The sequence below is a fragment of the Carettochelys insculpta genome, chromosome 1 (assembly GCF_033958435.1).
Source record: "Carettochelys insculpta isolate YL-2023 chromosome 1, ASM3395843v1, whole genome shotgun sequence".
NCBI classification, from domain to species: domain Eukaryota; kingdom Metazoa; phylum Chordata; order Testudines; family Carettochelyidae; genus Carettochelys; species Carettochelys insculpta.
In genome coordinates, this window is record NC_134137.1 from 248,757,208 (window position 1) to 248,770,773 (window position 13,566).

Sequence of the window (13,566 nt, forward strand, 5' to 3'; positions counted from 1 at the left end):
CCGAGCAGAGAGCAGGCGCCCGCCCGAAAGGCGGAAGCAACATGGAGGAGGCGAGCCCCGCGGAGTACCAGGCCTTCGTGGCCCTGCACGGCGCGGCGCTGAGCGCCTCGGGGGTCCCCCCGCGGTACTGGGGGCGCCTGTGGCACAAGCTGGAGAACGAGGTGAGGGCGCGGTGAGGCGTCCCGCGAGCAGCGGGCGGGCGTCGGAGCCTGCGTGTCGCGGCTCCCTGGCGAGAGGCGCTGCCCGCGCCGGAGTCGCCCCCACATGTTCCCTGGGGGCGCGGTGATTAAAGAGGCGCCGGGCGCGGCGTGGCTATCGCCCTGGCTGGCTCGGGGCTGTTCCTCTCGCGCCTCTCGTTAAGGCGGGCCTGGGAAGGCCCCTTGAGTGGTGTGGGCGCTCTGAACCGGGGCGGGGGCGGCGGCTCTCAGATCCTAGGGTAGAAGCCAAGGCGGCTCTCCGGGCTCTCCTTAGAAGTGCACCTGGAAGGCTGATGACGCTGTGTGGCGTTAGTGGGAGCTGCAGAGCGGCGAGCCTTTCAAAAGCTGGACAAATGCTGATTAAACTTCTGTAGCCTGGGAAGCGCAGCTGGATTGTTCTCTTTTCCCTCAGTATGGGTTGGAGGTAGGTTGGGGGAGGGGAGTGACCAAGGAAACACTCCAGAAATACTAAACCTCACAGAGCAAATGCTCATTGAGCCTGTAAGAAAATTCTGGTGTGTTCTCTGTTGTACTGTAGTAGTGCCTGGAGGCTGCAAGAAACCTGTGTGTTAGGTATTGCACAAACCTGTGAAAATCATGCCCTTGGCAAGCTTAAAATCTATGGTAATAGGAAGGAGGTTCCCTTTACTCGTTTGGGGGGGAAAAGCATGAACTGATGCATTACTCCGTAGTGTAAGAGTGAAGGAGATCCTTTATGCCAGCTGTGTTAGTGAACCTAAAATATTAGGTAATAATGGCAGAGAGGAACTGTTGGAAATATATCTGTAATAATTGATGCAAGGTCTGGGGGCACATTGGGATTTGATTGGCAGTGGTAGGCAATACACCCTATTGCAAGGGTGTGGGGGAGAGGGCCTTGCTGTGTCATGTACTGCCCCCCCCCACCCCCTGGAACTAAAGGGGATATGAAGAAAACTGTGACCTAAATGGTGTATTTTTAAATACAGTATTGGTAACTTCAATATCTTGGTGTATCTTGGTTTGGCTTTTTAAAACAAACCAAATACCCCTTTTCATCCACCCAGTTGACCTCCAAAGTTTCCCATTTGGCTTTCAGCAGGTCTCTTGACAGCCTATAAACTTGTTTAAATGAGCTCTTGCTCTGGAGATTAGAGTACAGAATACTGTAATGTCTGAACATGTACTGTGCCTAGATCTGTGGACTTCCTACTGCTTCATGTTTTCTTACTACAGACTGATAGTAGCCACTTAAGTTTTATGCTTAGTATGCCTACAACAACCCACCTCCTATATTCACCTACTCATTTTCTCCAGAATAGTTTAGTGCCTGATTGCTTGTCTGCACATCTCATCCTTGGGCACTACATTCCTGAGAAAATCCAAAAATACTCAATTTCTTACTAACTTCTTTACACACTTAAAACCGAGGAAATCACTGCCTAGGAGGGAGTACTGCAGAAAAGAGTCATAATGAACCACAAGCTACATATGACTTGACAAATTGTCACAAAGTGAACATCATTCTAGGATGCATTAGCAGGATTGTTGTAAACAAAAAGGTAATTCTTCTGCTCTACTCTGTATTGTTTAGGCCTTCTCATGTCTTGCTCACAACACTCCCATTTAATGCATCCTAGAATCGTGGGGAGGGTGTGATTGGGAATAAGGCATCAACTTCCCAGGATACAACTGCGTGCCTTCCATAATGTCATCTGTGTATGCCATTATTTCTGCACCTATCTTTTTAATAAAAAACAAACTGAACATCTATAGCCCTTTTCACTGTCTGCCATATCTGACAGAAGCATGGAACCTGTGTGGCTCTGTACCAGGCTCCTAAGCATTTCAAGAACCGCACAGGGTGCGTAATCCTACTGTATTTGCTGAACCATAGGAAGAATCAAATCAGCATGGAACACGGCAAGAACAAATTCAAGGTTATAGTGCAGGTGATAGAACACCACTAATGAAACCAAGAAACAAGCACTCTCCAGGGGGATCTCTTCCTACTGGTTGGGATGATTAGCAGTAGCTTCAGAAATTTCAAATTCACAAGGCCATGCTCCAGTGCAGGGACGTGAGAATGAGAGGCCCGGACAGTGGAGAAGCCAGGTCTGGTCTGGCTGTGGAAACTGGCAATAACTGAGTTATTATAGAGCAGTTTTTAAGCTAAGAGGCGGGGGAAAGCCAATTGGTGCGGGGGAGCACGTGGATCGGACGGAGACCTCTCTTACACGAGGCTCCATAGATAGGGATTCCCTAGAAGTTAGTCAGATAAGGAACGTGGGAAATAATATATGGGCAAGATCAGATGTGAAACAATCGCATATAAAATCCAACGCGTCTGTGAAAGGCGGACATATAAATAGTGGTAGTTTTTTTCTAAAGTGCTTTTTACACAAACGCTAGGAGTCTGTCTAATAAGATGGGTGAACTGGAGTACCTCATATCGAAGGAGGAAGTTGACATAATAGGCATCACAGAAACATGGTGGAATGAGGACAATCAGTTGGACACTATCATACTGGGATATTAATTATATCGGAAGGACAGAACAGGTCGTGCGGGTGGCGGAGTGGTACTATATGTGAAGGATAATATAGAATCAAGTGAAGCAAAAATCCTAAAGGAATCAAAATGTTCCATAGAATCATTATGGATAACAATTCATTCCTCTAATATGAATATGGCATTAGGAATATATTACCGACCACCTAACCAGGACAGTGATAGTGATGCTGAAATGTTAAGGGAGATTAGAGAGGCTATCAATAAAAAACACAGTAGTAATAGGAGACTTCAGTTATCCCCCTATTGATTGGGTACATGTCACCTCAGGACGGGATTCAGAGATTAAATTTCTTGATGCCTTTAAATGACTGCTTCTTGGAGCAGCTAGTACAGGAACCCACAAGGGGAGAGTCAATTCTCGATCTAGTCCTGACTGGAATGCAGGATCTGGTCCAAGAGGTAACTGTTACTAGACCGCTTGGAAATAGTGACCACAATATAATAACTTTTAATATTCCTGTGTTGGGAAGAACACCGCAGCGGTCAAACACTCTGGCATTTAATTTCAAAAAGGGGAATTACACTAAAATGAGGAAGCTAGTTAAACAGAAACTAAAAGGTAGAGAAACTAAACTAAAATCCGTGGAAGCTGCATGGAAACTGTTTAAAGACACTGTACTAGAGGCCCAACTTAAATGTATACCCCAAATAAAAAAACAGTAAGAGACCTAACAAAGAACCACCATGGCTTAACAGCCATGTTAAAAAGGCAGTGAGAGAAAAGGGCACCTTTTAAAAAGTGGAAGTCAAATCCTAGTGAGGGAAAAAAGGAACACAAACACTCCCAAATTAAGTGTCATAATGTAGTAAGAAAAGCCAAAGAAGATTTTGAGGAACAGCTAGCCAAAAATTCAAAAAACAATAGTAAAATGTTCTTTAAATACATTAGAAGCAGGAAGCCCGCTAAAAGAGCAGTGGGGCCCTTAGACGATAAAGATATAAAAGGAGCGATCAAGGAAGACAGTGCCATTGCAGAGTGATTAAATGATTTCTTTGCTTCAGTCTTCACGGCTGAGGATGTTACAGAGGTTCCTAAATCTGAGCCAGCCTTTTTAGGTGACAAATCTGAGGAAATCTCCCAGATTGAAGTGACATTAGAGGAGGCTTTGGAGTTAATTGATAAGCTGAATAGTAACAAGTCTCCAGGACCAGATGGTAGTCACCCAAGGGTTCTGAAAGAACTCAAATGTGAAATTGCGGCGTTATTAACAGTGGTTTGTAACCTATCCTTTAAATCTGCTTCAGTACCCAATGACTGGAAGATGGCCAATATAACGCCAATATTTAAAAAAGGCTCCAGAGGAGACCCTGGCAATTATAGACCGATAAGTCTAACATCAGTACCAGGCAAATTAGTAGAAACACTAGTAAAGAATAAAATTGCAAGGCACGTAGAAGAGCACGAATTGTTGGGCAAAAGTCAGCATGGCTTCTACAGAGGGAAGTCGTATCTAACTAATCTATTAGAATTCTCTGAAGGGGTTAATAAACATGCGGACAAGGGGCACCCAGTGGACATAATATACCTAGATTTCCAGAGAGCCTTTGACATGGTCCCACACCAAAGGCTTTTATGTAAATTAGGCGGTCATGGGATAGGAGGAAAGATCCTTTCATGGATCGGGAATTGGTTAAAAGACAGAAAACAAAGGGTGGGAATAAATGGTAAATTTTCACAATGGAGGGGGGTAACTAGTGGTGTTCCCCAGGGGTCAGTCCTGGGACCAATCCTGTTCAACTTGTTCATCAATGATCTAGAAAATGAGGTAAGCAGTGAGGTGGCAAAGTTTGCAGATGACACCAAGTTCTTCAGGACAGTCAAAACCAAAAGGGATTGTGAAGAACTACAAAAAGATCTCAGCAAACTGAGTGATTGGGCAGCAAAATGGCAAATGAAATTTAATGTGGGTAAGTGTAAGGTAATGCACATTGGAAAAAATAACCCAAATTACACATACAACATGATGGGGTCAAATTTAGCTACGACAGATCAGGAAAGGGATCTTGGAGTTACAGTGGATAGTTCTCTGAAGACATCCACGCAGTGTGCAGCAGCAGTTAGTAAAGCAAATAGGATGTTAGGAATTATTAAAAAAGGGATAGATAATAAGACAAAAGAGATCATACTTCCCCTATATGAAACTATGGTATGCCCACATCTTGAGTACTGCATGCAGATGTGGTCTCCTCACCTAAAAAAAAAAAAAAAAAAAAAAAAATATTGGCATTAGAAAAGGTTCAGAAAAGGGCAACTAAGATGATTAGGGGTTTGGAATGGGTCCCATATGAGGAGAGGCTAGAGAGACTAGGACTTTTCAGTCTGGAAAAGAGGCGATTGAGGGGTGATACGATAGAGGTATATAAAATCATGAATGGTGTGGAGAAAGTGAATATAGAAAAATTATTTACCTTTTCCCATAATACAAGAACTAGGGGACACCAAATGAAATTGATGGGTAGTAGGTTCAAAACTAATAAAAGGAAATTTTTCTTCACACAGCGCACAGTCAACCTGTGGAACTCCTTGCCCGAGGAGGCTGTGAAGGCCAGGACTCTATTAGGGTTTAAAAAAGAGCTCGATAAATTTTGGCAGGTTAGGTCCATAAATGGCTTGGCCAGGGGTAAAGTATGGTGCCCTAGCCTTCAGTACAAGGGCAGGAGATGGATGGCAGGAGACAAATCACTTGATCATTGTCTTCTGTTCTCCTCTGGGGCACCTGGCATTGGCCACTGTTGGCAGATGGCATACTGGGCTGGATGGACCTTTGGTCTGACCAGTATGGCCATTCTTATGTACCAGTCAGTGGGAAATCATTCGCTACGTGGTGGGGGTTGTTAATCTTCTCCTGCTCTCAATTATTGCTGCTGAAAGTAGCATGCAGACATAGTGGATGGATTTGCAGCAGTGGGGTTCTGAACTGGGTTGGAGCAGTAGATGACCTGCCTATCCCTATTTTTGTCCCAGGCAACCTTGCCACAGCATGGTTGAATATAAGGGGCTACCTTTTTTGTGGTTATATTAGCATCAGTGGATTGCCAGCAACAGTAACTGTGATGTACCCAGGTACAATCTCAGCTGTTCAAGAGCAGAGAGGACATAGCGGTTCAACCCTAGGGTGTTTTACGTTCCTTTGCTGTGGGAGCTGCCACTTCCATTCTGTTCTCACCAGGCAGGTGCAAGTGGGAGACATGTCAGTGCAAAGTGGCCCAACTCTGGTGTAGACCAGGCTTACGTAAATTAAGGAAATGTTTAAATTCTCCCCTCCTCCTGGCCCACTTTGGAGGGGAAACAGTGATGTAGGCTGTCTGCCTGTTCCTTTCCAAACACAAAATATTTGTTGCCTCACCAGCCAGACTTGACTAGTTGAAACCTCTAAATGTTGGACGACCAATGTTGGGTAACTTCAAGATAACTTTGGAGTGTTACCACTTCAGCTGAATGGTTCTGGTTATATAGTTCTTTCATTCCCAGGTGTTTGATGCTGGTGAGTTTTTTGGAATAATGCAAGTAGAGGAGGTAGAAGAGGAGGCAGAGGAAGAAGGTAATGAAGAAGTGGAAGATGAATTGAAAAAGAAACCAAATCCCGGAAATGAGCTCTGTTACAAGGTTATTGTAACGAATGAGAATGGGTTACAAGCAGCAGATCCCAACAGGTAGATTCTAATTTTAGAATTTTTGCACAATCTAATTGGTTGAATAATCTTACCTCCCTGAGGTGATTGTCACTTGTTCTGAAACTTGTTGGTTTAACTGGCGTTTTTTCCATAATTATTCCCTACTGAAAAATGTTATTGCTCACCTTTTGAGACAGACATCTTGTAAAATGGTGCTCACAAATTATTTCATATTGATTCTAGACACCTTGTATCAATACGTTACACACTAATTCAAGGGTATTTGGACACTATGGGCCTTGGAGTTATGGTCTATGTCCTATGGCATAGAACTGGAATGGACCTCACGAGGTCATTGAGTCCAGTCCCCTGCACTCACAGCAGGACGCATCACTGTCCGGGACAGTGGGGTGGGGGGTTGTTTTTTCTCCTTTTCTTTCTTTTTTTAAATCTAACCTGCCCCAGATCCTTGAAAGGCCCCCTCAAAGATTGAGCTCACAACCCTGGGCTTACAAGGTTAAGGCTCTAACCACTGAGCTATCCCTCCCATGACAAGTAACACAGTGCTCAGTAACATGATGGTGAAACACACCTGAGAATGCTGTATTTGAAATTAGGTATAGTCCTCTACATTACACTTTAATGTCTGTGACCAAAAAATGCCTAAACCAGGGATGTCAGGAGGAGTTGATACATAGTTTCTCTTTCCCCTTCCTGAAGGAATCCTAACACCTACCTCTGCAGTGTGGCCAAACTCAGTGTGGACTATTTGTTTTGTACCAAAGATTGCAAGGAGAAATCATTGATTGGTTTGTTTGAGAGAAGGAAGTGGTGGTGGGGGGGGGGGGAGTGATCCCTGAGGGAGACAGCCTGAAGTTCACATGTAATAGTATGGTCCACTCATTAAGCAGAGCTAAGAAATTTGATCTGGGTATGCACTGTACAAGGTTCCTGGATCAAACATAAGGATTTTTCCCCCTTCTCTCTTTAATCTTTCATCTAATGAGACATTTGAAAACCAGCAAAGTAGACTGTGTAAGCCTTGGCTAAGGGCTAATTTGCTATTGCTAGAAAAGGAAGATGGTGGGGAAACTACTTAACTTAGAAAATACATTTTGACTTGTTTGTAACCTTCTGTCTCTGCTCCACAGCCCAAGATAGAATTATGAGTGCTTGTTTGTCTGTTTTTTGTTTAACCCCCAATATTCCCCTTTTCTTATTAATGTGAACAAAGACTTTTCCATCTGCCCAGAACCCAATGTAGTTTATTGCATGAGAAAAGAGAAGAAAAGTTAATGTTGCTGGTTTTGGTTGGCGTTTAATAAAAAGTGCTTTGACTATTAACTTGAGACAAGTTCAAGGAATTAGTCAGGGGGTGCAAGAAGAGCTGATGGAAGGGAAGGTATAAAAATGCTGAAAGCAAAAGAACACCCTTTTCTGACTGAAGTTACCGCTCTCTACCCCTCCCATGGGCCCCAAAAGAGGTGATAATGAAATGCCCAGACTCTCAAACTTCCACAATGTTACATGACCATAACCTGTAACGAGTGGGACCCTGGGCATGCAATACAGGTACAACTCAGCCTGCTAAGAAAAAGGAAGTGGGCCAGGAAAAAGAGTAGGGTGACCGTCCATCCATTTTTCCTGTACAGTCCCTTATTTAAGCTGTCTCACAGGCATCTCTGCTTTTCTTTAAAAAGGGAGGTGCGGGGCGGGGGGGGGCACACGCAGCAAATTGTCCTGTATTTTTGCGAGGCTTCTGTTCCCTGGCACCCTGTGTCTTGGGGTGGCAGCCTCTCTGCTGCCAGGATGCTCCTCGACTGGGTGGCTGCCCTGTTCCTTGGAGTGCTGTACTGTGTGGCAGCAGTAATTACTGCAGAGGAGCACCTCTGTAGGGCAACTGCCCCATCCTCTGGCAATATAAAGGGCTTCCAGGACACTGTGCAGCCCTGTTTGGTGAACTTCTGATTTGCCATTTAGTTGAGAGAGCAGCTGGGCAGTCCGGCCACTTTGTCAACAGAGTGGATCACTCCTTCAGTCTGCTTGGCAGTCTGGTCGTCATCCGTCCAAAGAAGTTTTGTTGGAAGATATCTTCTGACAGTAACTTCCGTCAACAGATTGTTCTAGTGTAGACATAGCCCTTATGTATGTTTGTGCTGATACCTATGACTTCTTGTTTAATATCAGCTTTCAATTCTGTGATCTAAATAAGCTTATGAAACCCCATTTAAATTAATGAGCTGCACTGTATTGACTAATTAAAGGAGCAATGAACTTAATACCCTCCTGAATGCCGTGTGCAGCCCCATCGCTGTACAAAGACATCCCTAAGAAGCTTGGGAATATTGGAATTCACTGAGTGCTATCTTTAACCTAGAAAAAGGATTAAGACTGGTAGTGTCTCAAGGAATTTGCTAGTGAGGAAAATGGACTGGTGTGGCAAGGAAATTACATGGACTGATCACCAGTAAAGCTTGCTCTTGCTGGAGCCTCATCTGTGCTACTGCAGGCCATTAACCTGAGTTACATAACTTCAGCTATGTGAATAATGTTGCTGAAGTTCATGAATTTGTCTGCTTACCACAATTGTTATGTCTAGCTCTGCTAGACATGATAAACTCAGATCCTGCCTATAGTGAAGGCATGCTCGCAGGTGCAGGGGACACTGTACCATGCACTTTATGGCTTGTAACATGAAACTTGCACCTTTATGTAGCATGCCCTAATTTATTCAGATGCAGCTAATATAGGAAGGTTCATTCTTTATCTTGTCAGTTCCTCAGCTCAGTGAAAATGTCATTGTTTCTTGGCTGCCAAGAGAAAAGTTTCCAAATCCTGTATGTGAAAAGTCAACGGAGGAAGAAACTGAAAAGAAGTTAAGTGCTGGTACACACGATTTGATGGGGAAATGAGAGTGCGAGTTCTGAAATGCATTAGATTGCTTTTTAATGAAAAGGTATGACTGTGAATGGCTATGGGCACTTTGCTGGAGCTCAGTCCGTGGGTCATGCAAAAAATTTCTAAAAAGGCTACTTCTTAGTAACCACACAGCCTGTACTTCAGAATTACTTCTACATAAATGTAGCTCAGAAGTGGGATCCAGTTTGCTGAAGCTGAATGTCACCATCACAAGTCAACTGTGACTTAGAAATTATTGATGGTGGCATCAGACAGAAGACCTTTTTCAGGTTAGTTGTCAGCAAGGACTTCCTTGCATATTGATGTTTAACATGGGTGTCAGATACGGTCAAAGGGATGTGCATGCACTAATTCTATGTTAGCCTGGCATTCTGCACTTGTAGTGTAAGAAAACAGGCTAATCTCCATAGAGCTAAAACATTCTTGGCATAGTGGGTGGAGAGGTTAACCTCAGTCAGCACACACATGATTACAGAAAAGCTGCCTGGTAGAGAGTAACTGTTCATTACACAGAGCCACAACAGTGTAGAATGGTGGGGCTGGTGCTTTGTGTCCCAGTTCCAAATCGGGAAACAAAAAAGGCACAGATTATTCATTTGGTTGTTAAAGCACTTAGATATGATACACAAAACATTATTACCCAGATTTGTTTTTTGTTGTGGGTGGGGGGGACCCAAATGTAGCTGCAGCTCTAAGTTCTGTATGTGAGTAAGTTGCTGGGCCCACATTATAATGTACTTGAGCTAACTAACCAAGGGTGAGACAGAAGAAGGAAGGAGTAACTGAGCTGCTCCACACCTGCAGAAATCTTACTTCAGGAGATCTGGACTTCAAAGTTAATGAGAAAATTCTTTGAAAGGAGCTGTAGAAGCATATGGGACCTGTAAAGGAGCCATGATTATGACAGTTTTAGGAGCAGTGAGACAGATAATGAAATTTTGACAGAAAAGGGGGATACTGAATGATAACATTGACCACACCATCTTGAGCATCATAATAAAGTTCTTGTAGCCCTTCAAGGAAGCATCAGATGTACTAGAGCAGTGTTTCCTAACCACCCCCGCCCACACACACCCCTACCTGTCTCTCATGTACCACTAAGGGTAGGCCTATTGCCAGTTGACAAACATGATCCTAAAGTAATCTGAGGTCCTGAAACAAGTGCTATTCAACCTCTCCAGCTTACTGTTCCATTTGCAGCAGTCATGTTTGTTTCACATTACACCTCACTTAAACTACTTACTTACAAAAACATAAAGTATCACAGAAGCCTGCTGCTGAAAACTTGCAGACTTTCTACCATCTGATTGTCAGATAAATGAATTGGAATAGAAATATTGTACCTACATTTCAGCATAAGGCATATGGAGCCGTGGAAACAAGTCATTGTCTAAACTTTTAGGTGGTGCTGACTTTACCAGTGTTTTTGTGTAGCCTGTTGTAAAATTAGGCAACTATCTAGATGAGCTGATGTACCCCTGCCCCCACACCCCCTGCCAAGGTACACATACCCCTGGTTGCAAAAAACTGCATGACAGCACACATTACAGCCTAGTCTCCCCTTGGTGTGCATTTGGTATGAAAGGCTGGGGGGGCAGAGAAGAAAACACTTTCATCCTTCTACCACTGACTGTAGGTGGTCTATTATCACAAATCCAAAGCCATGCAGTGTTTCATTGAGAAGTTTGAAATCCAAAGTATGAAGAGAGAAGTGGGTTTTTTTTTCTCCCCCCTGCACCCGCAGGGGAAGGCAATGGATGACTGTTTCCTCAGGGGAGGAGCGATGGGAGGTTTTTGCCTCTTTTCAGGAGGGAAAAGGTTGGTCAGTGAGTCTTACTCTTCCTTCACCCTCTACACAGATGCCATCACCACAGTTGACAAAAACGGTCAAGTACAAAGCTTGAGAATTCACATGGCAGTTGTGGATGTGACAGTGCTGAAGTGTCAAAACATATTGCCCTCGGGCAGGGGAAGAAGGGAGATGTGCAATTTCTGGAGCAGTGAAAACAACACAAGCAAACTTTCCCCTTCTCAGTGGTTTTGTGGTGTCTTGTGCATTCTGTCCCTGCATCCAGTACACCTTCCGAGAGCCTTCTCATGCCCTGCGTGTGCACAGTTAATGAGAATTGTACTTTAACTTAAGCCAACCGTTGTCAGTGAGTTAACCTTCTCTCACAGTAATGTACCAAAGTCAGCTGTCCTAAGGAGGACTTCTAAGCTGAAGCCCTACAGTTCAGGGGAGGTGGATAACCTCTCAGTGCTTAATCTGTATTGGAAAAAGTTGTGGGGGCTCAGCCTCACCACGATTTTAGTATGAGCTCAGCAGCCAGGGAGTGCACACCCCTGCAAGCACACACACAACCACCCCTCAAGGGGGGGGGAAATGACTTGGAGTCAGGGGCACCTGCTGTCATTACCCCCCCTCCCGCCCCTCTGATCTCCTCTAGGACAGAGGTGGGGTACCTATGGCCCACAGCCTGGATCTGGCCCTGAACTTCCCTGGATCTGCCTCGTGACAAGGCTCGGGGCTTCCCTTCCTCTCTTCAGTGGAGCAAGTCAGCACTAGCAATAACAATGACAACATTTGTGGCCTTGATAAGAGTCACTATCAATATCCCCCCCCCCCCCCCCCCCCCCCCCCCCCCACACCTCTCCAGTGCAGGAGCCCTAGCACTGGCCTTCCCTAATGCCGGGGGGGCAGGGCAGGGAAGGACCCGAGAAGCCCTGAACCTTGCCACGGCCAGATCCAGCCCTGCAGGGCTGAAATGCGAGGGAGCCCCTGCACCCTGAGTGTGTTTCTGTATTCCTCAGGGCCAGGCCAGTGTGGGTGTGTTTATTGTTTTGTTTCCTGGCAGGTGGCCCAGCCCACCAAAGATACTGATTCTGGCCACTGGACTGCACTAACCTGACTGCAGAGGCTGTTGTGTTGACTCTTGGCTGCATTTCCTGGACAGCAAAGGCTGTAGTATTGACTTTGGCTGATAGGCAGCACTGCCCTACTATCAAGGGCTGTAATAAAGGATGCTGCCCCTGAGCGGCATAGCCTGAAGCTGAGGGCACTCCTTCAGATGTGCTCTGGGGCTGTGAGCTGTCTCTTCCTTGCCTTAATGCATGATAGGTTTTTTATCAGCCGTGAAACATCCTGCAATAATATTCCTTTTGCATGCTTTTACAGGGAGAACAGACTCCCTGTCCCCTGCGCTATATGAGCTATTTAGAGAATCCTCAACTTCAGTTACCTCTTTATCAGCAATTCACGCTGGAAGAGGTAGATAATCTTCTCCCTGAGCCTGGGGGATCTGTGATCAATTAAACCCAAGCATTCCTGAAGAGGAACTAGTACTTAAGGCATTTTTTTCTCAGTGTCACATGTAGCCTATCACACCACAGGCAGCAAACAGCTTTTATTGACGGAGACCTGATTGGGGATGGAATATTGCAGACCACAGCAAGAAGTGTTGAGCAGACAACCTGGAAACTGACAGTTACATGACAAGGAGGCAAAAGCTCTTTACTCAGCCCCTGACATCCCAGCTGTTTTGGAAAAAACTGCAAACTCTGAGCGATAAGGGCAGGAATCTGGACGGATACATACTGCTGATGGCCTAAGCACACAAACTGATGCAGTGGGCGGGAACCAACACTAAGCCAAAGGTGGTGCAGTGGAACTGGGATTGCTGAGCTCTGTGTGATGACCTTATAAAACACAAGCTAAGTAGGCAGCTGACTTTATTTTGTAGTTCAGTTTGTGATGTTGAGAGTTATTGACTTGACATTTTATTTTCATTGTAACCAGCTGTTTGTTCTGATGCCTGTTGTGTAAAATAATAGTATGCGCAATTAAGCCATAGAGCTTACTTACAGGGGTGTGCATGCACAGATGCTCTCGCCATTCAAGCTTCCCCTGCCAATGCTGAAGTAGATCTGAGGGGGGAAAAAAAGGGTCTGCTCTCAGTCCTCTGGCGTGTCAGGGTGGCCACTTGACATCAGGTCATACATCAGGTACCTCTGGGATGCAGAATAAGTATTCTACATTGCAGTTCTTGAAGAAATACTTCTGTTTCCTGTGTGTACATAGGTGCATTCATCAGCATGGATAATTATCCATTTAAGCAGTTCATAGACAATTCAGTTCAATGGTGTTCTTAAATTCCTGCAGGTTTAATCTACCTCTTAATATTCCTTTTTGATCTTTGAATCAATATAACATCGTAACAGAAAGGAAGAAATGTTTGTCATTTACAAGTTAAGGAGATCATGTTGTGAAGCTTCTCATGTAGGT

At 44.7% G+C, this 13,566-nt stretch overlaps 1 protein-coding gene across 1 annotated transcript in view; it reads left to right on the forward strand.

Moving 5' to 3' along the window:
* Positions 1 to 13,566, forward strand: part of TTLL12 (tubulin tyrosine ligase like 12) — a 45,195-nt gene continuing 31,629 nt past the window's right edge. The window contains exons 1-2 of the mRNA XM_075003828.1: positions 1 to 161; positions 6,223 to 6,404. Of these exons, the coding sequence (XP_074859929.1) occupies positions 42 to 161; positions 6,223 to 6,404 (302 nt within the window). The 5' untranslated portion in view covers positions 1 to 41. The remainder of the gene's footprint in view (positions 162 to 6,222; positions 6,405 to 13,566) is intronic.